The sequence below is a fragment of the Sander vitreus genome, chromosome 11, assembly GCF_031162955.1.
Source record: "Sander vitreus isolate 19-12246 chromosome 11, sanVit1, whole genome shotgun sequence".
NCBI lineage: Eukaryota > Metazoa > Chordata > Actinopteri > Perciformes > Percidae > Sander > Sander vitreus.
Window position 1 is genome coordinate 18213666 of NC_135865.1, and position 26060 is coordinate 18239725.

Consider the following 26060-nt stretch of genomic DNA (forward strand, 5'->3'; position numbering starts at 1 on the left):
GGACTATGGTTTTACTAAGAACACACACACACACACACACACACACACACACACACACACACACACACACACACACACACACACACACACACACACACACACTTTCCTCGGTTCCTCCCCTCTACGCTTGTGTAATTGTCTCGGAGGTCTCTGGGCATTTTGATTGGCCGTGGCGGAAAGAGGAGGAGGCGAGACTGACGGGCTGGCACAAATTCCTCAGCGCTCCTCGAATTTCTTGAAATCACGGATCTCCTGCTCGCCTTCGTCCTGACAAACATCCAGACCAGCTCCCCTCCTCCTCCTCCTCCTCCTCCTCCGTGCACATAACCGAGCCGAGGAGCTTTAACAAAAATGGTAACGTACATTAAAAGTAGCATTTTCCTCAAGTTTCCTTAACCTGCTGAGGAACTGGTGTGGAAACGGATGGAAGTGTTAAACTCTTACTTTTTCTTTTTTCGTGTCCAGATGTTGCGAAGTGTCGCTGTGCTCCTTCTGCTGGCCGTCGCTGTCTCTAACGCTGAGGTAAGTTTAGCATAAACGGCTTTGTTTTTTACTCTTAAACTATGATCCTTTTTTGTGTGGTTTCAAATGTGTACCAAATAATGCCTTAAATATGTACTGAACACTTTTCTGTACGAAGCTATCCGTATGGAGTAACATTAACAGCAGCTTTGTTCACAAAGCTAGACGAGCTAGAAAACATCTGGAAAAGGGTCTGAGTCACTATCATCCGACACACACGGTGCAGGGGTATAAATCAGACATTTACAGATGACTATGCAGAGCCTATAGCTTGTTATAGTATTTCTCTTCTTAAGGAGAACCAATTATGTCATTATTGTTACCACTCATGCGCAATTATGAGCTCCATTGTGGAGACAAATCGACTCCCAGTTTAACTAAATTGCCACTGGGACAGTTTCTTGCAATAGGGATATCATTCTTAATCCTGACAATTATTGTGCAAATTGATGGCAGTTTGATAGGCATGTATATGTTTTTTTCTTTGGCTGTAACCTGAAACAAACACTCACATTTTGCATCCTGCTGGACCACACCAGAAATGCTCCTCCTAGTTAATTTTTTTGTTGTGGAGTTGTGAAGAACACAGCAAAAGCTGCCATAAGAACAACACAAGAGTGACAGACAGCTGTGAAAACAAAAGAAAGGAGCTGCTAGTGTTTGTGAATATCTCACATGCCCTGCTTGCCTTGGGGATTGATGGCCATCATCATCAATATTGTAGGATGCTTTGGTGCCAAACGCCCCGCCGACTGGCAGCTGCTCTAATGGCAAACACCGTGTTTGGGTGGTCAGTCAGAGAGCATGTGTGTTTGTCTGTGTACATTGGGGTGGTGAGTGTTCTCAAGAGTTGTGAGAATACTCACCTCATGGCTCTCACACTGCAGTGCTAAGTAGTCCAACCTCTGAGTAAACACAGAGATAATGTGCTGTTAGATAGGCTGGCTTGATGTCGCAGAGGGATGACCACTTCAGTCTTCTCATCGAACTCTCGGTGAGAAAGCCAATAAATGTGTTTCCCAAAATGTCAAACCATTCCTTTAAGAAAAAGAAACACACACACCAGGTGGTGGTTGATGGTCTTAACCTCACCAGACACAGCTGTTGAACACCTGGCTCTGTGTTGACTCCGCTGTTGACCTGAACAACAGTTGCATGCTGAGGAAATAAAAAGGGGGAATAGCTGTAGCCTAGAGGATAGATTTTTTTAAACAGCTATGCCAAATGTGAAACACAAGATAAACCAATTGTCTGCTGTCTAGTCTATCTTTATAGCCTTACGCAGATGGACATTAGTGACTCAACAGCCACAACATCACTCATAGCCTGACATGTGGGTCCTCCCTGCTGACCTTTCCCTACATTTGCCCGCTGGCTAGAAAATGTGCCATTGTGTGTGCCTTTATTGGATTCATGGTCGTGATCTGTGAGGTATGGCATGGTGGAGACAGAGCACACAACAGTGTCTATTGAGTGTACCCACGAAGTTAATGGGGAGGCATTAGAAAGGCATCTATTCTCAAAAGGTAATTACCCTGATAATATATGTCCTGTTGTCGTGGGAAGGGCCTGAACTGGAATTCCAGTGTACTGTCTAAAGGAGGTCAACAAGTTGGAGCAAAGCTGGAGCCTGCAGGGTGTGTATTTAGGTTATGTATAGGTGTTAGATTTACTGCATAAAAGAGCTAGAAAAACTGATGAAAACAGGAGTGTGTGTGTCTGTGTGTGTCTGTGTGTGTGTGTGTGTGTGTGTGTGTGTGTGTGTGTGTGTGTGTGTGAGAACTAATGTGTTTATTCTCTGGCGTGAGTGCAGGGTATTAAAATCTGGACACTAACTCCTGATTTATTATGAAGGAGAATGTCTGTGTGCTTCCAGAGGTGACAAATTTCGGCATTTGATGACAAGCCGCTCAGAGACGTTGTGCGGCCACGGTCTGGTGTGTGTGTGTGTGTGTGTGTGTGAGAGAGAGAGAGAGAGAGAGAGAGAGAGAGAGAGAGAGAGAGAGAGAGAGAGAGAGAGAAGACAGGAAAGAGAAATGCATCTTGTGAATAAAATGTTGATGTTTTACTCAAACATACCGGGAGCTTTAATATAAAGGAGGTCGAGATGCAGACGTAGTGAAAGTCATAAGAGTTTGCAGCCTCTGGGGACGTGTGCACACACTTGCATATAAACACAGAGAGAGAGAAGTGTTTATATTTCTGTTTTTATGGCATGCAGTATTATTGTTTATATACTGCATCATTCGCTGTGTCAGGGTGGAATGACACAGTGGTTAATTTAGTTATCTGCAGTAGCTCTGGATCTTAAAAAGCACAAATGTCAAGCGCAAGTCATTTCAACAAGGCAGCTAGACAAGCTCTCCTCTCCTTAAAGACAGTCCTAGAGTTGAGAGGAAGACAGATTGAAGAGGAGAAAAAGAAGAAGACGCCGGTACCCCTGTTGAGGTACTGGATCTGTAGCCGACCCTGATTGAGCCATAGCCTCTCTTGAACCTCGCCACGTTGCCATGTTGATGCCTGTTCTCCCTCATTCAAGGTGGGCTAAAAATATCTGCCCAGGTGGAGGGAACATGAGCATGAGGGGACGCTGTGTCCTCTGTCTGTATCAGCCTGCTCTAATTACTGTAGCCCAACATCCAGTCATGGATCCTGCGCAGGGATTGTTGAGGGCGGTGAGATAGAGTGATGTAAAACCGAAAGGAGATGGAGCCACAGTCATGCAATTATAGCAGGGGAGATTGGGGGTGAGGTAAGACTTGTGTAGTCAGACAGAAAGCGCGGGGTGTACTGTGTTTCATGTCCCTGCAGTGTGTTCTCTTCATTCTTGGCTTGGCTTAAAAGGAGTCCTCATTTAGCTTACCAGCTGTACTGGTGTCTTATCATTACCAGCACTGTGTACTCAAAGGCACTACACACATAAATTAACACACACACACACACACACACACACACACACACACACACACACACAAATGACAAAGAGCAGCACGAAAGTATACTCAAGGGGTTGTTAGTAAGACATAATGAATATGTAACATACTAAAAGTTAAAACATACGTATAGGTGCGGAGGTTTGAATCAGTTCACTCAGGAAAAGAGGCCTTCTGAATGCAGGTTATAAAGGGTGACCATTTACCATTGTTTCCCTCTTTGTAGCTCATGGCCAAAGGCAATAAATCCACAACTTTAGTGTGATATGTTAAATAATTGTTTGACACTCTGTTTTAGTTCCTTTTTAAAATTGCCTTTACAGTTTACTGATACGATAAATTGTCAAAAACGTATACTACCCATTTGCTTCCACCAGACATTGTCCTGTATCCAGCAGCTTGTGTAGAGGTTGCACCTTGAGATCAGGCCCTGCATCTGAAATGCAGTTTGCTTGGTGTAAACGGGGTCACTGTGGGATGAGATATTATTCTGTTCTCTCCAAATGTCACTGTTACATGTCTTTTACCATTAACACGACAACTGCTGTAGCTTTTAACTATGAAGGGGTTCATGTAACAAATTTAATTTTCATGTGATCTGAGATGTGTGCTATAACACAGCAGACATGCAGGAAGAATGTAAGTTAACTCACCATGTGTGTGTTGTGTAACAGACTTTTACAACAAACTGCACTACACCTGATATAATGTTTCAGTTGGTGAGTGATTTAATAATGTTGGGTACCCTTTCAGTCTTAGAGCTGAAACAATTAGTTGATTGAGTCTGTTTTGATAATCAATTAACGTTCCCTTGTTCAGCCTCCAAATTGTGAGGATTTGCTGCTTTTCTTTGTCCTGTATGATAGTGGTGGAAGAAGAACTTTGCTACTTTTAACCTTTACTTAAGTAAAAGTCGCAATAGCACGATGTACAACATTACAAGTAATAGTCTTGCATTGACAAAGTTTGTTAAGTAAAAGTGCACACGTATTATTAGCAAGATGTATCAAAAATAATAGTACTTAAAATTCAGAAAAATAGCCCCTGTGATTCAAGTCAGACTTGTGTTGGCTGGGGATCATTATTTCATACACCACATTTAGTTTCCCTCTCAAACTATTTCATTGTTTGAGCATGGAGGTTCAATCCTGACCTTTGAGAACAGTAACACAATAAGCAAAGCTCAAAGCTTCACTTACTAGCTTATGTGAGCTTTCAACCACATATCGTTGTCTTTATTTAGCGAATGGAGCTGCCTCAGATGTCTTGTTTATGAGAAATTCTAAGTAGAAGTACCAAAAATAAATGATTTAATAATATGATCAACACACAAGGTACACACATTAATATGATTACTGAGTGCTTAGGCACAATTGACACTGAATTTAGGATTGCAACCAACGAATAACTGATTCATCTTTTTGTCTGTAAATGTAAAAAGAAATAGTAAGAAATGTTCATTGTTTCCCATCTCCCAGAGGTGGCATCTTCAGTCCAAAACCTACCATATATTCAGTTTATTGCACACAACAAAGAAAAGCAACAAACCCTCATGCTTTATCCAGGAAATTTAGCATTTTTGCTGGAAAAACTGTTAATCGATTATCAAAATAGTTGCCGATTAATTATCTGTCCATCCACCAATTATTAAATAATTAATTGACTAAACGTTTTAGCTCTAATTAAATCCTGACTTTTTTGTCCATCTCATGCTTATTTGTCAAAGTTGAACCATGCATACGGGACTATGGGACAAATTAAGATACAGATTAAGGTGTATGGATCTATCATCATGGCCCCACTGACCGTCTGACATGATGAAGGTTGAAGTCTCAGAACAGATTTTAAATGGCATCACACACTAAACACATTCTCCAGTCGGTAAATGAGCCTTTTCCTTCGATAAACATGTTCCAGCCGTTAGCCCCAATACTGGCCTCAAAGAGGGCAGGGAATCTACTCATTCCCTTGGCCTTAGCCTAGCGTGGGCCCTCCCTCCCTTCCTCTCTCCTTTCCTGGCAGTGGAAAAATGCCCAGAACAGAGCAGGGGTGGGAAAGAGGGAAGGGAAAGTTGGCGAAGTGAACGGAGAGAAAAAGAGGGCAAAAGAATTTGGGGGAAATTAGGTAAGATTAGGTAGAACAGAAGAGAAAAGAAGAAAAAAAAAGCACAGTCGGTACTTTATGCAGGAAATGATAACGAGAGAGAAATAGATGTTTAGAGGATTGGATGGATAAAGGTGGGATATTTATGTATGGGATTGCCGTGGGTCAGGTGGTGGAGACATGGGACACTTTTGTCCCAGCAGTGTGACAACAGGGTGCACAGGGGAGGGGAGGCTGGGGGTGGTGCTGTGTTCATAGCATTTTATGTTCTCCGCTGACATTTTAACTGCTAGCAGATGTGTCTCTGCCCAGAATGTGACTTATTTCCTGCCTTTCTTTCGTCTCTCTCTATCTCTCTCACTTTCTCAGTTTTCTCTCTCTCTTTCTCCCTTCTTGTTTTTCTGTCAGTCTCTTTCTGTCTATCTATCTTTCTTCCTTTCATTTCTTCTTCTTTTTCTTCTTGGTTCTTTCAGGGTATAGTTGGTACATTTCACCTCTTGAATTATGGGGCCTGTGGGTGTAAAATAAGAGGCTGCAGACTGGGGTGACATCATCCTGTCCGTTGGTGCATTCCTTTCACACTGAATAAGAAACGGGGAATAATAACAGGCAGATCAGTGTAAACTGGTTTTTACTAAGGGTCCCTTTGTTTCTGCAGGTTTAATCTCAGACTTGGCTCCCCAGAGAGTGTTTGAGACCACCCATAGAGCTCTTACAAAGAGCTCATATCTTTATTACACACTCAAATTAGTCTTACTTTGGCCTCATTTTTCCAAGGACACATCATGCCAGTTCCACTATCCGCTTATTGTCATATAAATCCATGAAATTCTAAGCAGACAGTTCAAAGGAAGCATGTCATGTTGGGGTGTTGAATAAGTGTTTTTGTATGTCTGGTCTCAAGAGGCTGTCAAGTACAAGAAGAAATGAGACTCACTGAATCCGGTTTGATATGTACAAAGTGTAGCGTTGAATAGATTCAGATGGAAGAAAATGCAAGAAATTTGAGAATGGAGGCCTAAATATTGAGGGCAAATGCTATAGTAATGATTCAAAACCGGAGACGATGATAGTCTGTTATGTTTCTCCCCTGTGCGATGGATTTAGACACAAGCTTGTATTGAATTCCTTAAAGGACACTTCTCTTCTGGTAAGGCCTGGTTAGAGGGTAAAGAGACGTAGGAGGAAGGTCTTCATGGGTAGACGGAGACAAGCTTTTTGGTTTGAGCCCTCCTTGTCCGCTCGTTGCTCCTGGCATGAGTCCATGTCTCATTAAGCTGACAAGCATTGGACAATCTAGATAATCTAGAGCTGGAGAGGCAACACGGGGGGAGAGCGGGAAATGCTGGGGATGGGGGAGAGCAGGGGCACCTCTCTGACCTAGATACTGAGGAGATTTTTGGCTCAAGACGAATTCTGTCGGACCCCAGCTGAGGCCAAACAAAGCTGAGGAATGTACACCCTCTACCTCTTGATTCTGTCTCTCGTCTACATCCTTCACCTTCACATTTTATTTCACCTCCTTTACACGTTTGTCAAACAGTAGGCTGCATTTTGAGGCTGTGAGGGAGAAGTCGCCATGCTGTGCATGCATTTGTCTGTCCATCTGTCAGTCTGAGACTCTGTGTCGCGGTAGTGAAGTACGTGCTGTAGGAAATGGAATCAGTGTAATGTAGGTAAAAAACAAACACTATTAGTGTTTTGCTTTCAGCCACATGAAGTTTCTCACACACATATACCTTCTAAAAGGTGTTTATAAACTCAAACGTTTGAGGTTGTTAGAGCTTAAATATTTGGAGTAAATAAACTCAAGCCAACTCAAATATTATCAGTATACGCAACTCGAACATATCAAATTAACTTAACTGAATCATTTTAGGTATAAAAACTCAGTATTTCATATTCACTAAACTCAATATTTATTGATTTCTTGTTCAGTCATTTAATTAACTGTAACTCAACAACATCGACTTCAAAAAATAAGAGTTTACTAAACTCAACAGATAGTAGGCTATATGCTACTGGCACTCAACAGTTTTAAGTAAGTAGAACCTCTTGACAAATTTTAAGTTTACAGTACTTATTCTAATTAATTATTTTGAGCATTCGGGTTTACAGTGTACATGTGTATTCTCAAGACAAACTGCACACAACTTAAACAAATAGTTCAACATTTTGGTGAAACAGTTTTTTGGAGAACATTGATACCACAGTCATGTCCGTATGCTTTATAGAGCCAGGCTAGTTGATTTAGCCGCTTTATTGTTTCCAGGTTTTATGATAAGCTACGCTCCTAGCTGTAGCTTCATATTAACATTCATGAAAGTGGTATTGATATTCACAACTTTCTGCAAGTGAATACATGCATCTCCCAAAATATCAAACTATTCCTTTCATGCCTTATGTACATAATATCCCAGTAGCTGTAAAGACAACCATATGAAATAGTGTTCAGTATTATAATTCAGTTTTAAGCACAAAGCTTTGCTGATTATAAATGCCAGCTAGAAAAATCTCTAAATTGAGACAGACTGATGCCTTCAGGACACAGTTGGGAGCTTTCCTGCCTCATCTGCTCATGTCAGCATCATTGTTGCAACTCTCTAATGATTTCTGAAATATAATTTCTTTGATGAATAACTGTGAGTTTTGGGGGGTAAGCTACCACGTAAAACATCTGAGCAGTTTGCATTTAGTTGGTATAAAATTAAAACATGATTAACTGCTTCCATTCAGATTGTTGCTCTTTAGTCAGTTACAAAACTGAGGGAGAAGCAGTTCTGAGTGTAACAACGGAAAGGCTTTTTTCTCGGGTTTATGCTAGTGACCAGAATGAATAGAAACCGCATTACTTGTCCATATTCTTGCATCCTTCTGGGACCATTTTATTTTAATATTTCAAGTAGTCAAATAGCATAATATTTTATTCATAAAAACACTTACCAGGCTTGCTCTACCTTAGGGGAAAGAGGAAAATGTTTTGTCAAACTTATCTTTTACACTGAGCTGCCAGTTTACTAGATACATCTAGCTGCATTCAGTGAATCCAATAAAAAAGCCCTGCAACAAATCCTATCTTTATAAAGCTTATTATATTCAGTTATTGTTGAAATTGTGTCATAGGGAGACTGATGCTACGCAAGCTGAACCACCTTTCACCTTTTCATAATGCAGTACAATTCAACAGCACTGGAAAGTACACCCTCCACAATAAGCATAGCGCTGAATCAACATCTCTCTAATGCAGTCTCAAGAAATGCTCAATATGAACAGGATTTACTGCTGGGCTGTTGTATCGGATTGCATTAAATGAAGCTCTGTGTGCCCAGTAAGCCGATCGAGCTGATTAAACTGATCTTGATTGCTATAGAAAGTCATATTGTTTAGGGCTGCAACTAACGATTATTTTAATAATCGATTAATCTGTCGATTATTTTTTCGATTAATCGATGAATCGGATAAAAAAACAAAAAAGCATTAATTTACATCAACTCAATACATTTTTACTTACATACATACTTGTTGTTTTAGTTAATAGTTGTGTAAAGGTAAGTAACCCAAAGAGCAGATACAGACAACACACACACACACACACACACACACACACACACACACACACACACACACACGTTCACTTGAAGCTTATTCATTAAATTATTACCATCATTGTAGTAAGTGCAAGTTAAGTTGCACCACATTTAAACACAGCTTAAGATGACCAAGTGCTATAAAAGAACTTTAAAATTAAATTAAAAAGTACAACACACACATATATATGTCAACAATAACTGATATGGGACAAAACACAGAATATATACATGACAATAGATTGAAAAATGAATGAGCCACAAAAGGCGAGTGAATAAAAACGTGTCTTTAGTCTTGCAAATTATACCACCCCTGCTTTACTACTGTTATTAACGAGCTAACGCTAGCTTGTCATGCTTGTCAAGCTGGATAACGAGTAAATACCACACCAGCACCAGAAGAGCTACTGGAGGGACGTTACGTTCCTCACTTCAAAACGGAACAAAAGTAGGATTCTGTAGTGACTTTACCCTGCTGTTGAACTCCCTTCCGCCGCATCAAGGACTCAACATGTTTACGTTTTAGGAGGTGCTGAATCATCACCGTGGTGCGCCTGTGCCATGCCATGTCGCTTTTGCTTATCTTGCAATTAACACGTTTTCGATTTATGTAGTGTGAAATGCTCCCACACCTTGGATGACTTAGGTCATACTGATTTCTCTGCCTGTGTTTCAGAACAACGTTACGGGTCTCTCTGGTCTCTCTCCGTATTTCCTCTACCCAGCTCTGCTCTTTTTTCTTTTCTTTCACTCTGCGCCGCTCCGCATGGCACTCAACTCAATTGCTTTTATCTCCACGACTGAGTGACGAATCGATAATGAAATTTGTTGCCAACTTTTTTAATAATCGAATTTCATCGATTTTATCGATTTGTTGTTGCAGCCCTAATATTGTTGTATAATTCATTAACAGTAAAGGTTAAATGCAATATTTAATGTAGTTATTTTTTCAAGTAACATCCATTAGTCCATTGTCACTGTAGGTATATCCACGTCAGGGTGTTAACAATCCATAAATCAATGTTTTCTATGTTAATGAGGGGCAGGTGTCATTGTGGGAATGGATTCACAATGGCTCTAAAGTGACACCCACAGGAAAAAAAAAGCTGGCCTGCTAGATCAATGGAGCATCACAGACACACACACACACACACACACACACATACACATACACACACACACACACACACACACACACACACACACACACACACACGCACACAAAACACAAAACATACACTTAAGGGCGGATAAGCTCTATTACTCTACTGTTGTGTGTGCTGTATGAACAGATGCAGAAAGACATGCAAATAGATCTAATGTGTTTTCCATGTGTTAGTGTGTGCAGATTTAGCCTTGCTGCTGTTGTACTGCCTGCACCCTTATCAGCAGTAGAAGATGAAATAGGCTTTTTAATTTTTTAACTGAAGCGACAACACATTGCCCTTTACCTCCAGTCTGCCTCAGCATGAAGCCATTCAACACAGTGTAGGGGAGAAATTGACTTCAGAGCGCACACAACCCCTGTCTCTCCTCTTGTATTTTCCCCATCTACCTGTTTCTTAGTAATAGTCAGACTCTCTGTACATCTTTCTCATCCTCTTCTTCCTCTCTCTGCTCACATTTTTCCTTTATCTAGCTCTGCAAAACTGGTCTTGGATCACTGACGTGTCTTGCAGCCGTAAAAGGGCATGGCACTGAGAATAAGATGACAAGACAGGGAGAATTACAGCAGAGGAGAAATAAAAGTACACTAGACTTGAATTGAGAGGCACCACACTGAGATAGGGGAATTCAATTATGTGCTTAAGGGTTTTGAGAAATATCACGCAAAATCTTTTTATCTTCTTTAAACATTTAAATAAGTTTAATCTCCTTACTGAAAATGTGAAAGAAAAGGGCCAAGAGTCGAGGAAAATGAACAATCAGTTTTATGCTTGAGGCAGCTTTCTGTATGAAAGTCTCTGCCTAATCTGTTATGATTCACCAGTTACTTATCAGAGCTCTGGCTCCTGTGATTGGTTTTAAATGGGAGAGAAATAAATAATGGCGTCATTTGTTGGCTGTAATGAAAAATTGATAGTTGATTGTTAATTGAAGTAGGACACCCACAGCGAGTTTGTTTGTTTTCGTTTGTGCTGAGTTTGTACATTTTTTGTCTTCTCTGATGGTGATTCGGTTAATGGGTGTGTTTACATGTGCTTAAGCATCCCAGTCATGGTCGGGTTTGTGGAGAATCCTGGTTATGTGTTTATGTGTCATGTAAACATCATCATTATCATCTTAATTTCTGACACCCAAATAACCCCATATCTTGGTTTTGAGGCACCTGAATATGTTGTTAGTATGATATAAACTGGGATACTGTGGTGTTTAAACACCTTACAGTATCTAGTACTAATGACTGTATGCCATGGGTGAATGAGCGTTCATTTCTAAAACTGGTAATCTTAAATTAATACTTTAATATTTTGGTAAATGCACTTATTTGCTTTCCTGCCAAGAGAAAATTGATACCACTCGTGACTGTACTAAATATGAAGCTACCACTAGCAGTCGGTTAGCTTAGCTTAGCATAAAGACTATAAACATGGGAACAGCTGGTCTGAGTCTATCTAACACTAACAAATCTGCCTACCAGCACCTCTAAAAGTGTTAATGTAACTGTGATGTCACCAGACAACCAGCAGAGACTCCAGGAAGTCACTGCTCCCGACAAATAGTGTGGCACATAACCCCCCTAACTGCAAATTGTGGTTTACTTTTTACTTTTTTATGGACTAACATAAGCAGAGCTTGACATTCGAGCCAGGGGGGGCAAAAAAAAAAAAAAACTCATTGTGGCCTACCACTTGAGGAACACAGCACGAGCACATATGGACAAAACAAACATGCTAAATAAACATATGTTTATTTTTAAAGAAGATTTTAAATTACATTGTAACAATTTAACAACTCGCCCTTATGAAATCCAATCGCGGCACGGCTGTCTTGGAATGCAATAGACAGACGGTGGCAAACTGCCCCGACACTTCAATTCAACTAAAATGTAACAGTGAACAATCAGTGTTGGAGCTCCAGTCTGTTGAGACGGCTCACCAAACGCAGAAACCAAGCGCTCAGCGATCAGGAGATCCACTTCGCCGTTTAAATAATGTGGAATAAAACGTCTAAAAGTCCAAATCTACACAAAACGCGCAATCAATTAGTAAGTTGACAGCAAATGTATATACATGGCATTTAGGAAACCTTTATTACAACGTTGGCATGGTAAGATGTCCAGACTAGTGCAACAGTAATTTTCATTTTTTTGCATCCTGCATATGCGTCGACAAAAAAATGCGCCCTGAAAAAATATTTTTTTTACTAAAGCAGTAGGCCTATATGAAATGAGATGCATTACCTACCACTATTTAGTTGTTTTGTGTTATTTAAAATATTTATAAAATATTTGGTCATGCCATTAAACAATGCAATTACCCGCTTCAGCCACCAGGAGGGGCAGTGCTCCCCCTGCCCCCCCAAACTCCATGTATGACTAATCAAACTAAATATCATTAGTGAGCTTTAGAGGTGCTGGTAGATTTCTTTTAGGACAGAACCAGGCTAGCTGGTTCCCCCTATTTCCAGCCTTAATGCTAAACAAAGCTAACTTGATGTTGGCTTTAGCTTCATATTTAGCGAACAGATCTGAGAGTGGTAAGAAATTCTCATCTAACTCTCAGCAAGAAACGTAATAAAAGTGTTTCCCAAAATGTCAAAGCCTTTTTTTGTTTTTGTGACCATGATATGTACTGAGTGGAACAACTGGTCAGTGCTCTCTGGTGGATAAACTATATATATTGTAGGGGTTACATTGTGTCTTAATCACCTAAAACATACCTTTTTCATTCCCGTATTGCTATTTCTTGTTACTTTTTAGCCATCATATACAAAAATACAAATGCCTAACATTTAATAGCTAATATTTCTACTGTTCTAGCTCCCGGAATGAGTGGCAAGGATATGTCAGAGTTAGACGACCAGAAACCTGGATATAGTTAGAATGATATATACAGCGAGACAGCTTTTACCAGTTTCATCTAGGTTCCATGTAAAGGCCATATCCCGATTTATAATCTAAACCAGGTTAATGTACTCAATGATGATGCATAGCTGCACCGTCCTCTTCATCGTAACAATGAAGGCTCCTTGCAGGCATGATTTATGACCACATAAGGCATTCTCCTGTCCCTGGTTTGTTGAAGGTTGGTTGGGTGTCATTACAGTCGCTTTGTCGGTTGTTTTCTACAGTCTGTGTCAATCATAATTGAGTGATCTCATTATGGGGCTTGGTTCCATTTCCCTCTTTTGATTGACACCTCTGTGATCTTGCCACAACAGGAGCCTGTACATGCTCTCACCATAGCAACAATCCACTTGAATCATCTGGAAAAACAGAGCTAAATGTCAGGGATCCTCTGCTGGTTCTACTCGGAGAGAGATGGACAGACAGAGCTCTACGTTTATATCAGATTCACCAAAACAGCGCATCCATTATTCATGTTCTCATCGGAAGTTTCTACAGGTTTTAACAGGCTCCTAGCCCAGCTGTGTCTAACAAACTGAATTGTCCAACATGCTCAAAGCCACAGGGATTGCTTTGAAGATTTTCATGACCTCAACTTTGGAGTGCAAGTGTGTGTGTGTCTTTAAAGCATGCATAGAAATAAACCAAAACCCTCTCCTCTCACCACTTCGGGTTAAAGCAGCTGCACTGTGATGCTTGCATGTGACTGCCTCCCCTCTCCCAGTCCTGCATCCATCTTGTTATATTCTATCATTGGTGAGCTTATGAGAGTTAGGTCACAAGAATACAGCATCAGTTTAACCTAAATACCAGACCTTGAACTCACAAACACACACAGCAGCTTGAAAGCCAGCTCACATGCACTCGCACAGAGGGCCAACTTTCGGTCCGCTCTTACAGGAAACAGCGGGTTAAAGAGGAGGAGGGGAGTCTAGAAAAACAGGGAGGAGAAAAGATTTCAGAGCATGGGAATGGGCCCAAAGGAAAACACAGCTCAGACTCCAGATGTGGAAACACCCTGTACAGACGCAAACACAAACCCACACACACACACACACACACTTATACAAAGACATACACATAAGAAAAGGAGGAGGTAATGAGGGTCATAAAGCAGCTCTTGGAGCTCCGCTTGGCATCTTGTGATTGGTTGGTTTGTAGCTCTAGTGAACTCCATGTTTGGCAAGTCCTCTGGCAATATCTTTCAACAAACAAACAAAAGACAAAGAAACAAAGGCAAGTGTCAACAACAGAAAATGAGACTGACTAAATGTACTGGAAAAACTACAGTTTGATTGTAGTCCTGTAAGGTCTCATCATGCTTACATCATGTCTTTGTTTCCCTTAGCACACTTACACACAGAGATAATACTGTTGTCAACCCTACAGCTGTTTTAATTTGAAGCATTGCCTTGTGTAATCCACTCTAAAGACATCAGCTTTTCTAAGTGGAGTATGGTCAGCTCTCACTTCTTAGTCTGCAACATTAGTGGCAACATAAGTGGGTCTCCAGAGACCTTAATTAAAAGGGCATGCAATTAAACATGAACAGGGATAAGGCATTTACTGGAAAGCATAATAATCATAATAATCTGTTACTTTAACAACAGAAATGTTTAGATTTTAAAATGTGCAACTTGATCCAGATCTAAATTGAAATACACAATAATAGGTAAGGTAAAAATAGATAGGTAAGACCGTAGCCCTATTTTTTAGAGAATCTAAAGTCAAGCTCAAGAATATTCAGACTTTGCACAAGGATGCAATGTGTTTCAAGTGAGTCAAAGGCATAGACCACAAAGTCATGGCCATTTTAATTTATCATGTTGGTGAGGTAGCGCCACCTTGAGGGAAAATGTCATCAATCTTTGAAGGTTGGCTCAGAGTTGACATGTGCATGCATCTTTTAAATTTGCTAAAATTAAACGGTCCAAAAAGCAATTTATATTAAATAGGCCACACTTACAGTTGGATTTGGAGTTATGCAAGTATGTTAAATTATGTACCAAAATAAAAAAAAAATTGGAAAGGAGGAGTGGTGGAAAAGGTGTTGATGTATTTCCAAATGATGGAAATACTGTACATATTTAGGGAGGATATCTATAGATAAATATGTGTTAGACCAAGTAATTCAGGGGGAAATAACACAATTCAGGGGTTATAAGAAAGCAGTTCTTTATGAATGGCAACAAAAATCTAGGCAAACCATCTTTTGCCCCAGGCCTAACTTTCCACTAAATTTCTTTAAAGTCTGTTTTTGAGATATCTTGCTGCAATGGTATTTCAACAATGTGTTTACTTTCTTTCAGGAGCTGCAGAGCAAGAGCAAAGTGTGCGCCAATGTGTTCTGTGGGGCCGGCAGAGAGTGTGCTGTTACAGAGAAAGGGGAGCCCAGCTGTCTGTGTATAGAGGTAAGTGTTTGGGTGTGCAGCTCTACAGAGACTATGTGACATTACTTTCACACAAGAAAGGAGTGGTAATGTAAGAAGAAAAAAAAGACGTGATTAAATTTCCCCCTAGTTTTCACGTCTCTTCCTCCCCTCTCCCTCTCCCTCTCTCTCTCCCTCTCCCTCTCCCTTTCCAGAGTTGTAAGCCCCACAAGAGGTCAGTGTGTGGCAGCAATGGTAAGACCTACAGGAATCACTGTGAGCTCCACAGGGATGCTTGTCTGACTGGCTTGAAGATACAGGTGGCCCATGATGGACACTGCCATGGTACGAGCAGCAGCACATTACATTTTGGTTAAATCATGATAAAACTTCTCTACTAGCAGAACAGCCACCTATACTGTTTATGTAATTCATATGTACTGTATATGTATCATTTTGCAATTAACAAATGGCTCATTCAGCTTCTGTTTCAAATATGGAAAGGCTACACCAGTGCATTTGAGTGCTTCACCATCCATAAATAGCTGGCGGATAGAATGGGACCCCCTCTGGTCACCATGGTTCTCTTGTAACATATGTGTCTGTCACTCTAAGTACTGGATAAACAGATACAAGATATGAGCAAACAAGATGTCACTTTCTCTCACCACAGGGTCCACTAGGAGTTGTTATGAAGCTTTCCATTGTATCACACAATCCTTCTCAGCAGATGGAGTTTGCCCAGTGGTCATTGAATTGTAGATGTCCTTTTTTTTTCCTTCTAATCTATGTTGACCTCAAAGTTTAGATTGAAAGTTCCTTCTCAACCTCTGTAGTAGTTTTATGAGCTGCTGTTCCCATGGTCACTTTTACAATCTCAGTAAATTACACCTCCAAGTGTTATATTATGTGTAATGTTATTAATAATTAAAAAATATATTATTATCAAGGCCAACAAAGTGTTCTGATAGTCAAGGACACTTTATCTAGAGGAGTTGCCACATCTGAATAGGATAGAAGACGAGAGCACCTTGGATGGATATTTTAAACATGTTTTATACGGTGAAGCTAGCTACATTGAATAATTGAGAAACCGTGTAGCGGTTAAAAATACCCTTTTTACTGCTATTGCTTTCTGATTCCTTACCGAAATTGTGTAGTTAGGGTGACAGCAACACAGACTTACAACAACACTTGAGTAGGGACGAAGTTTTTTTCTCCTGATAACCCAGTGACCCAGCACTGATTCAATACCAATGCTCTCTTTTTTCCGAATGTACTATACCTCACTGCATAGAACTCAATAGAATACTTTTTCTGTAAGATAATATACAGACTTCTTTGGAAATAAAAACTGAGGTGGGGGCCTTTCATGACTGAATTGATCTAACTGGTAGTTAGTTACTTACTGGTAGTAACAAATTTTGAATAATTTTTTAAGGCCATTGACCAAGAAACTGCATTTATTGGAAATTGGTCACTGTAAAGGTCAGTATTGACATCAATACCAATATGGCATATCAGATCGGTGCATCCCTCTTCCTCAGTGTTCTGTATTGCGGAGTTGGGGGTCAAATACACGGTGGAAGCTCAAATATTAAAGCCAAACGTTGTTATTGTTTGGTTCTTTCACCAATGGCCCAATGTGGACAGTAAGCTCTTACGTTTATTATCCCATCATGATTTTCTATCATTTTCTATCAGACCACCCTTTAGATTAGATTTAGATTGACCCTGTATAGTGCTGATAATACTGTACACACACCGGTAGACCGGAGGGTTCGGGTGGTTCGAAAGACCCCCCCCCCACTGCCAAAGGTCCATAGTTTAAGTCCGTTTTTTGTTGTTGTTGTAATAAACAAGTGTCTTTTTAAATAACAACTGTCAATAATTCGAATCCCCCCCCCCCAAATAAAAATGATCTAAGCACCATTTCTATAAATGTGTTAACTGGCACACAACACTAAGGTCTAATGTATAAACAATCCACGCAACTAACTTTATGCACTCATAGCAAAATCTGTGAGGCCAAGGACATCAAAATGAAGTATTTGAACCTCATAATCAAATACTAAATGAGGGAAAACTGCAAAAAGGTCTACTTTATGAAAAAAGAACTGGTTGTGTGATCTCTGAACTAGCCAATATTCATTAAACTGATGTGAGGTTAAAAAGTCAACATATAAGGCCACGCACACATCACTGCAGACTCCTGTCCTGGCCTTAACTTATCTATTAATGCATCAAATTTTAGCATCTTATCTTGAGTGAACTTTCAATGTTCCCAGTGGTAGTAGTTATGTCATACTTTCCTCTGCAGACCTTTGGCCAAGTGCTCAGAGACAGCCAGAGTTTATCTCCAATAATCTATATCAAGTCAACAATGTTCAATTGATTTTTTTGTTGTTGTTGCTTCAAATGTTATATTCTTTCTTTCTTGTTTAATCACCTGTAGAGAAGAAAGCAGAGCAGGCAGCTGCCAGCCCAGGTGAGGTGTGTGTGTGTGTGTGTGTGTGTGTGTGTGTGTGTGTGTGTGTGTGTGTGTGTGTGTGTGTGTGTGTGTGTGTGTGTGTGGGTTGTATTGCATATATGTATATATTCATGTTCTGCAGGCTTGAAAGTGCTTACAATTTTAGTGAAACCGTGGATTTGAGCCATGGTTCACAGATGGGTTGTGGGTTGGTGTGGTGTTAAGATTGGTTATTATGATAATAACTGAATTGTACGGTCTAAAGGAAAGGACTTAAGGAAAATGCTAATACTGACGCATGCACAAAATGACGGGTCAATTGTGATATAGCTTGCAAGATAAATTTTACCCTTTGGATTAGTTATTATTACTTTTGACCTATGGATATGTTCCCAACCCTGCAGTGGTTTGCTACGCTGCTGACCGCAATGAGCTGAGGAGTCGTGTGATCCAGTGGCTGCAGACTGAGGTTGTCCCAGACGGCTGGTTTGCCAAGGGATCCAACTTCTCTGACATCCTGCTCAAATACTTCAAGGTGGGCTTCTTTTCTCTGAACAGGACAGAATGGACCCTGGTCTCAATTAGTGCACACAATTGATCCTACACCATTCTTTATACAGAATACCCCAGTGTATTTATTTATATTTATAGGCCTCCTCCAACCACCCTCGTGCTTAAAGCTGTGTCTAATTATTCATGTAGCAGACTTTTTCAAGCGTGTCAGCTGATGGTTCTAATTCAGTTTAATGAGGTCCTGCAGAGGAGGACCCCTGCCGCTCTATGGGCTGACATGAATGCCATTAAAGCAGAAGAGCAGATAGTTTTTTTGAACAGTTTGTGTAAACAGCAGTTTCCCACCATACAAATATGCTGCATATTTTGAGAGTATACTTACCCTTAACTTTATGTAGCATCTCATGGTCTCAAGGTCCAACTATTAGTATAACTATATAAGTATTACTGCCAAACTATTTCAAAAGCCTTGGCTAAAGTAGACCTATTATATACTGTTCAGGTTCATACTTGTACTTTGTGTTTCTACTAGCACATATTTATATGCTTTAATGTTCAACAATACTTTATTTTCTCATACTGCCCATGGCTGCTGCACCTGTATTCACCCTCTATCTGAGACGCTCTGTTAGAGGGCCTGACTTTTTAAGCCCTCCACCCGAAAAAGCCCAGTCTGCTCTGATTAGTCAGCATTTCCAGATCTCCAGAGTCTCCTCTAAAAAGATTTGTACAAAAGATTTGTTCACTGAATCGTTCAGTGCTTGACCAGAGCTCTGACTGTAGTAACCCACTCAATGAACTGAACAATGTCTGAACGTTCAGTTCAGCTCGCTAGTGAACTGGGAACGGAGAGTTTAGTCATGTACCGTTTGCAAACTGTAAGGCATGGAAAGACAGATATGAACAGAGGCAAGGCAAGGCTTTATTTGTATACATTTCAGCAACAGGGCAATTCAAAGTGCTTTACATAAAACATTAAAGAGCAGTTGAAAACAATAAAGAATATAAAAACAGATACAATACAGTGTTATAGAACGCTAGTGTGGAACAATGTATAAGCTGTTGCTCTATACACGTAATCCAACACCAATCCTTGCCGTTCCCAGAGACACCGACTGTGCGTCAAACTGCAGAATGATGAGCTCCACACAATCATTAATATCCTCCGCTCTCGTGTTTCACAGTAAAAAGATATAAATAGAAGACTAGCCGTTTGTAGAGCGGATCTAGGGTGGATAAATGAAACTGAACGTTGTCGGTACCAGTCACAAACAGGCTTGAATTGGGCTATTCAGTTCCAGTTGATTTTAGCTCACAAGGATTTCTTTTAAATACGTTCAACTTTTTATTTGAAGCTTTGGCCACATTGAAAGCTGTGGTAGGCTCTTAATTTTTGGCGCCTTTAGGCAAAAATTCCATAATAATCTTTCAGCATATTGTAATTAAAGTGGTTTGAGAGACCAGACTAGACTTCTGCACCTTCAAAGCCATCAAATTTCAATCACAGGTCATTTTCATTTTCTACTGGCTGTTCTGCGTATGCATTTACTGTGTGACAAAGAGGGGAGATGGAGAGTTGCAGGAAGAGGTCTCACTTTACTTTAAATTCTGGAGTTTTTTGCATTCGACCCACTTGGGCTTTAATATATGCATCCGACATTGTAACATTATAGATATGACGAAAAATACGGAAAACCATAATAGGTCTCCTTTAAGTCGCCTTGCAGAGACAGTATTACAGAGCATTTAGGTTAATAAGCAGCTACAATGTTAATTTAATATGAGCAATGAATATACATTCATATAAAGATGCATGCCAAAAATGACTATATGAATAGAATTCTTCATGTTCCCACACCCATTTGACTGACCTGTCCATCAGAAACAACAAGTAATATTTCCATGCACATGACACAAATCTATCACAATATAGTGGAACCCCTGAAGATGTTTGTGTAATGTTTGTATCAGGCAGTCTAAAAGTTAATTGTGAAATGTTAGTGTTATTGTTCATATTCTACTGTACATACATACCGTTAACCGTGCCTCTCTCATGTCTGTCCATGTTTCTGTAGTCGTATGACAATGGTGATTCTCAGCTGGACTCCTCAGAGCTGCTCAAATTCATCCAGCAGAATGACTCAGTTGTGGAGTTGCAGTCCTACGCAGACCAGGAGAGCAACAAGCTGCTTAGGTCAGTGTGTTTGTTTGTCGTTTTGCATGCTTACAATGGTGTTTTTGAGGGCAGGGTGGAGTAAAAAAGGCTACTGTTTGCATTCTTCCCTTAAACTCTGTGAAAAAAAATCGGTGGTAATGCTTGCACATACAGATCCAAATCTGTGTGCTGCTGTGCTATTTTAAGCTATGCAGCGAAAGTCATTGAACTCTATCTAAACAGTGCAAACTTTACTGAAGGCCTCCTATGGGAGCCTGCGCTGGCATAAACACCTGTGCTCTGTGGGATATAACACTCTAAACCAATTATCATTTCTTCTGTATGCTTATTTTCTCAGCAATGTTCTGTTGCCACTATATGGACCAGCTGATATTTATTCAATGTGTGCATGTATATTTGTGCTTCCCAGGAGCCTGTGTGTGGATGCCCTCATTGAGCTCTCTGATGAAAACGCCGACTGGAAACTGAGCTTTGATGAGTTCCTGAACTGCCTGAAGCCTGGCTTCAATCCACCAGAGAAGAGTGAGTACTTGTTTGTGTACTTTGACGTCACATAAAGTTACACACCGGTGGATATAGTGTATGGATGCATTGACATTAACTCACTCAGGCAATCCCAACACCCAGCAAACTGTGGAAATGCCTCAAATTGCTTTTCATACTAGTCAGTCTGCTCAGTCATGTGATGTCGATATATCTGGGACAACGTTCACAGGAAGCAGAGGCAACTTTTTTACATTTAGCTATGGAGCACTGAACCCTGAATTTATTTATTTATTTTTATCTCTGACACACATGCTTACTGTAAATTCTGCTTAGCGGGGGTTGTTGGTGGATTTGCTGACTTTTGATTAAGCTAAAGCTTGTGACTTTCAAATGAAGCTACTAGACAAATGATGTGGTGTTTTGAAATGCTGACAAGCCTTGGTCATGGATTACAGTGTAATGCTGTTTCTATTATCATTCTGCCAACAGTCTATTATCTGTGGTCTTGGCTGAATATTTTGCCATGTGTCTTTCTGCAGAATGCGCCTTGGAGGATGAGACATATGAGGACGGAGCAGAGACTCAAGTAGAGTGTAACCGATGTGTTTGTGCATGCGGCAACTGGGTCTGCACTGCTATGACCTGCACTGGTGAGTTGAAATACAAGATGTGACCTTTTTGCTATTTATTCTTTCGATCATTCTATTCACACACTCACACATTAAGACAAATGCCCCATGGCCATTTTTGACCATTTCGTTATCTGTAGACAAAACAGCAGCTGTGGATGAGTCAGCAGATGCTGGGGCGGAGATGACTGAGGAGGAGTGGAACCTCCGTGTGGCTGAGCTCAACAAGCACCAGGTCTGTCTTTGCCCTCTGAAAACCCCTGTAAACAATAAAAAAAATTTTAACATACTCATCATATCAGTCAACATAAATCAGAATTAGAAGTACATTCAAGATTTCTCTACAGAAAAGGACAAAACACCTAGACTTAGTCACATCTTTTAAAGTGTATTTCAAAGCTCCGTCACTGCCCACTGCTCATAAGATTCTGCTTGGTTCTGAGATCTATGAAATATCACTGACATGAACAAGTGTCTGTTTTTAGATTCCTTCAGGGTATAACCTTGATTACTTGCGATGTGTTTCTGGACAAAGAGCATTCGAATCAAACTGCTCAGCCAGCACAAAATAATTCACATGGGAATTGGTAGGGGTACATTTTTATGTGACTGTGTGTGTACCAACCTAACATAGCTCGGTGAGCCAGGGTATCAGCAGCTTTATGACTCCTGGCTTGAAAAGTGAAACAGTAAATCCAAAGCTGTGAAATAAAGAAATGTTGTTGTTGTTTTTTTTTTTAAATTAGGTCAATAAAACTATGAAATGGATATGAAATAGAAGGCAGATGGCAGAAAAAATGATCACCAACATTTTCCCTTTTATTTAAAATTTTAGAAAGGGATGTCCTTAACTAAGATTTTGTGTGGATGATTCCGAATCATAACGTATTATATAATCAGTTATTCCTAAGAGTGAATTATGTTACCTGTTGCCATCTTCTTCATGCCTTGTGGCGCATAAGGCCTTAAGAGTGAATTATACATTGCTGGAATTAGGAAAGCCAGCATCTAGCAGTCTTAAAGGGGAACACAAACGACTTTACACATCAAAGTATGCTTACAGGTCTTGTGAAGTACTACTGTGAAAAAAGTTGTATCAAGCCTTTTATGGCTACAAAGGGAGCTGTGTGAAGTCTGATAAATTGGCTGAAGTGATAAGTCAGCTCCGGTTGGGGCTGAAGACTAAAAGTTTGAAAATTAAAAAATCTGGTGGTGTGGAGTTAGAAAGAAGTGAGCTTACCAGACCACTGTAGCCAAACTGTTGATGGTCGAGTTGCATTGTGGGTAATGTCGGCACCAGGTTTTGACAAGTAAGAAGAATGTGTTGAATAACAAAACAATATGTCTGGTTTTGCTGCTTTGATTTTTTTTTTGTTCAATAGTCCATCGTGAGTCCGACAATGTTATAGGAGTGCAATACTAAATCGGTGAAGTATTACATAGCCTATTATGTGGTAGAACAATGATAGTTAAAACAGGCTACATAAAAAGCCTTAAAAAGGGCTTGGTATCACCAGGACATATTGGAATAATGCTGCCAGTGTTCATTCTAGTACCTCTCTAAACAAATTAATAGTGATCTAGAACCTCTCTAGCCCAAAAGTAAAGTTCTAGAACTTATATAGCATATACATTTCTGGAAAATCTACATTCATGATATTTTTGTGGCATGTCTACTCTTGTGTGTATGTGCTTGCTTAAATGTGTGAATTAGAGTATGAGGCTAACAAGGTAGGACTAGGGCTCTGGCTTGAGGCCATGACTGAGTCAGCAAGGCCATGTACTCTGTACTCCAGAAGGGCATGCTTATACTGCTGTTGTAAACAAATGGCTCTGTGGGAACAAGTTTGGGGTGACCAGGTGTACACTAAATTCAGTCATAAGGACCTTGCTTCAAAATACAATGTTGTTTTTAATGGATTAAATATTCAAGTGATATGGGTTCATCGAAAAATGTTAACAAAACAAAAAAGCTTATAGATACTTATACAAATATTTCTGTCAACTCTTTTCATTGTTTGAAATACAGGAAACAGTTCAGAAGATGAAGTCCAGCACAAAGGAGGCCTAAAAAAGGACGCAATGAAGGAGAGGACACGTCATCACCCTTCCTCCATACTTGATTGACCTTGCGGCCATGTGTTGATATTAGACTGACTTTTTCATGTTTCTCTGCTATTTTAATTATTATAAATTTTTTACAATGTTTAAGTGTATGTGTTGATGTTTGTTAGATTCAGGGGCTATCAACGAGTATTATAGGATCCCCTTGTGTTCAGTACTGTCATATTTGATTGTATTACTGCGCCTCTACACTAGCCCTGGGGCTATTTTTACTACAGTCCTTATATTTTTACAGTTATTATGAAAAAAACTGTCAAGTTGTCACTGTTTTGGAATATGGACGTCATTGTTTGAGAAGGTAGTGAAGTAAGGAGCTAGGAGAATCCACCTGTTGAAATGAGAGAGTTGTCGGAGTACAGAGATAGCTGACTACTTGACACCTGGTGCAGCATGTTTTTCCACGCCCTCATAGGTTTCAAGATCAGCAGCTTGGTTAAAGAAGCTGGGATAAGAGGGTATAGCTACTAGTGATTTTGATTTTGTTGCCATTCAGAACTGCCACCGTAGGCCACTACATGACCAATGCACTTCTCTTTTCTTTCTGTCTAGCTTTCTTAGGCTTTAGTTTATCACAAGCCTGAAATGTGTTTGTATCTTACTGCAAAAGTAATAATTTTGCTGCAAAATAGTTTGCTTTTATGTACAGTATGTTTATCTTGAGTTGGAACTCATCTTGTTCCTATGTTATGCTCAGGCAAGTCTCTCTGGTGCTCTGAGACTAAAGACATAGTGGTCCAGCTATCAATGTGGAGCAGCACAACTGCACCCAGATGAGACCTGATCTTTGAATATAGCATGATGAAAACTAAAACCAAAGTCTTGATGAAGTGTTTGAATGATGTACAAAATTCTCCAGGTAAAACATTACTCTGGACCCAGCAACAACACTATACCTGTGCTTTTCAAAATCACTCTTACAGAAGGACTAGCCTCACTGTCAGCTAAAGTAGCGTAGACGCATCAATAACTGAGTGCATTAATTGTGTGTGTGTGTGTGTGTGTGTGTTTTGAGGGTAGTTTGGTTTGTTAAATGTGTTTATTTGTTAAAAATCCTGTATCCTAAATTGGGAGTATTGACAAAAACAAAATCAGTGCCTTAGACCTGCAAAAAGTGTAGGTCTCTACCTTTGCCTGCACGTAGGCTATTATGCCACGTGGCATAGAATGAATGAGTGTGCTTTGCTGAAGTTTAGCAGTAAACTAGTGCTTTGTGACTCTATCCCTGATAAATGTCTGTGTGAAAGTTGCATTAGTAGGTTCAAGCCAAATCTTTATATTTCACTAGAAGTGCAGAGACTGTAAGGAATACGTATGTATGCCAATAAAAACCATACACCACAACACAGCTTTGTGCCTTTGTACGTTTATGCTTTTATCTGCCATTAGAATTCAATATTTTTGTATCAGGCGCTACATGGTGAAGTCTCTGAGTACATTCCTCAATTGTGTACACAAAGTGATTTAAAGTCTCTCCAGTCAGCTAATCAATGTGTACATGATGTTCCCATCCCCTGCTTACAGCTCATTTGTTGTCTTTGCCTCGAAACCCTAAAAGTTTCTCTCACTAATACATTATTAAAATAATTTTTTTAACAAAACTTATCAAGACTCACTTATATTGCCTTGCTTTTTTAACTTAATGTTTTTGCTTATTTTCTGTGTTATTTCTTAATTTTATTTTGTTGCCCCTGTGTGTTTGATATTGTGCTAAATGCTTTGTATTGGGAAGCACTTTAAAATTTTGTTTAGAAAAGTGCTAAATAGATATACATTTAGGCTACATACTTACTCAAGTATTTGTTGTAAGGGTAATGTAAGGGCCAGACAGTGGCATAATGCATTATCAGGTTTATCATGGTAAACTATATAGGCTAGAGATTAAGCTGGTCCAGGTGGCACAAAGCCTATTTCCACATATATAGGCTATCTAGTCGTTTTAACAGTCACAGTGCATTATAAGTATGTGTCATGTTTTGATTATAAAATCTAAGTTTATATTATCTGGTAACTATAGCAGTCAGAACCAGTTCCTCAAAAACTACAGTAGGTCTACTTAAGTAAATCTTACTTCCCCCACCT

The 26060-nt window shown here is 39.9% G+C and overlaps 1 protein-coding gene across 1 annotated transcript; it reads left to right on the forward strand.

Moving 5' to 3' along the window:
• Positions 1-238: 238 nt before the first annotated feature.
• Positions 239-25322, forward strand: fstl1b (follistatin-like 1b). Its single transcript, XM_078262061.1, has 11 exons — positions 239-354; positions 466-522; positions 15524-15625; positions 15799-15928; positions 18039-18071; positions 18458-18588; positions 20642-20760; positions 21152-21264; positions 21768-21878; positions 21998-22092; positions 23887-25322. The coding sequence occupies exons 1-11, from the start codon at positions 352-354 to the stop codon at positions 23926-23928; spliced, it is 936 nt and encodes a 311-aa protein (XP_078118187.1). The 5' UTR covers positions 239-351; the 3' UTR covers positions 23929-25322.
• Positions 25323-26060: the final 738 nt, after the last annotated feature.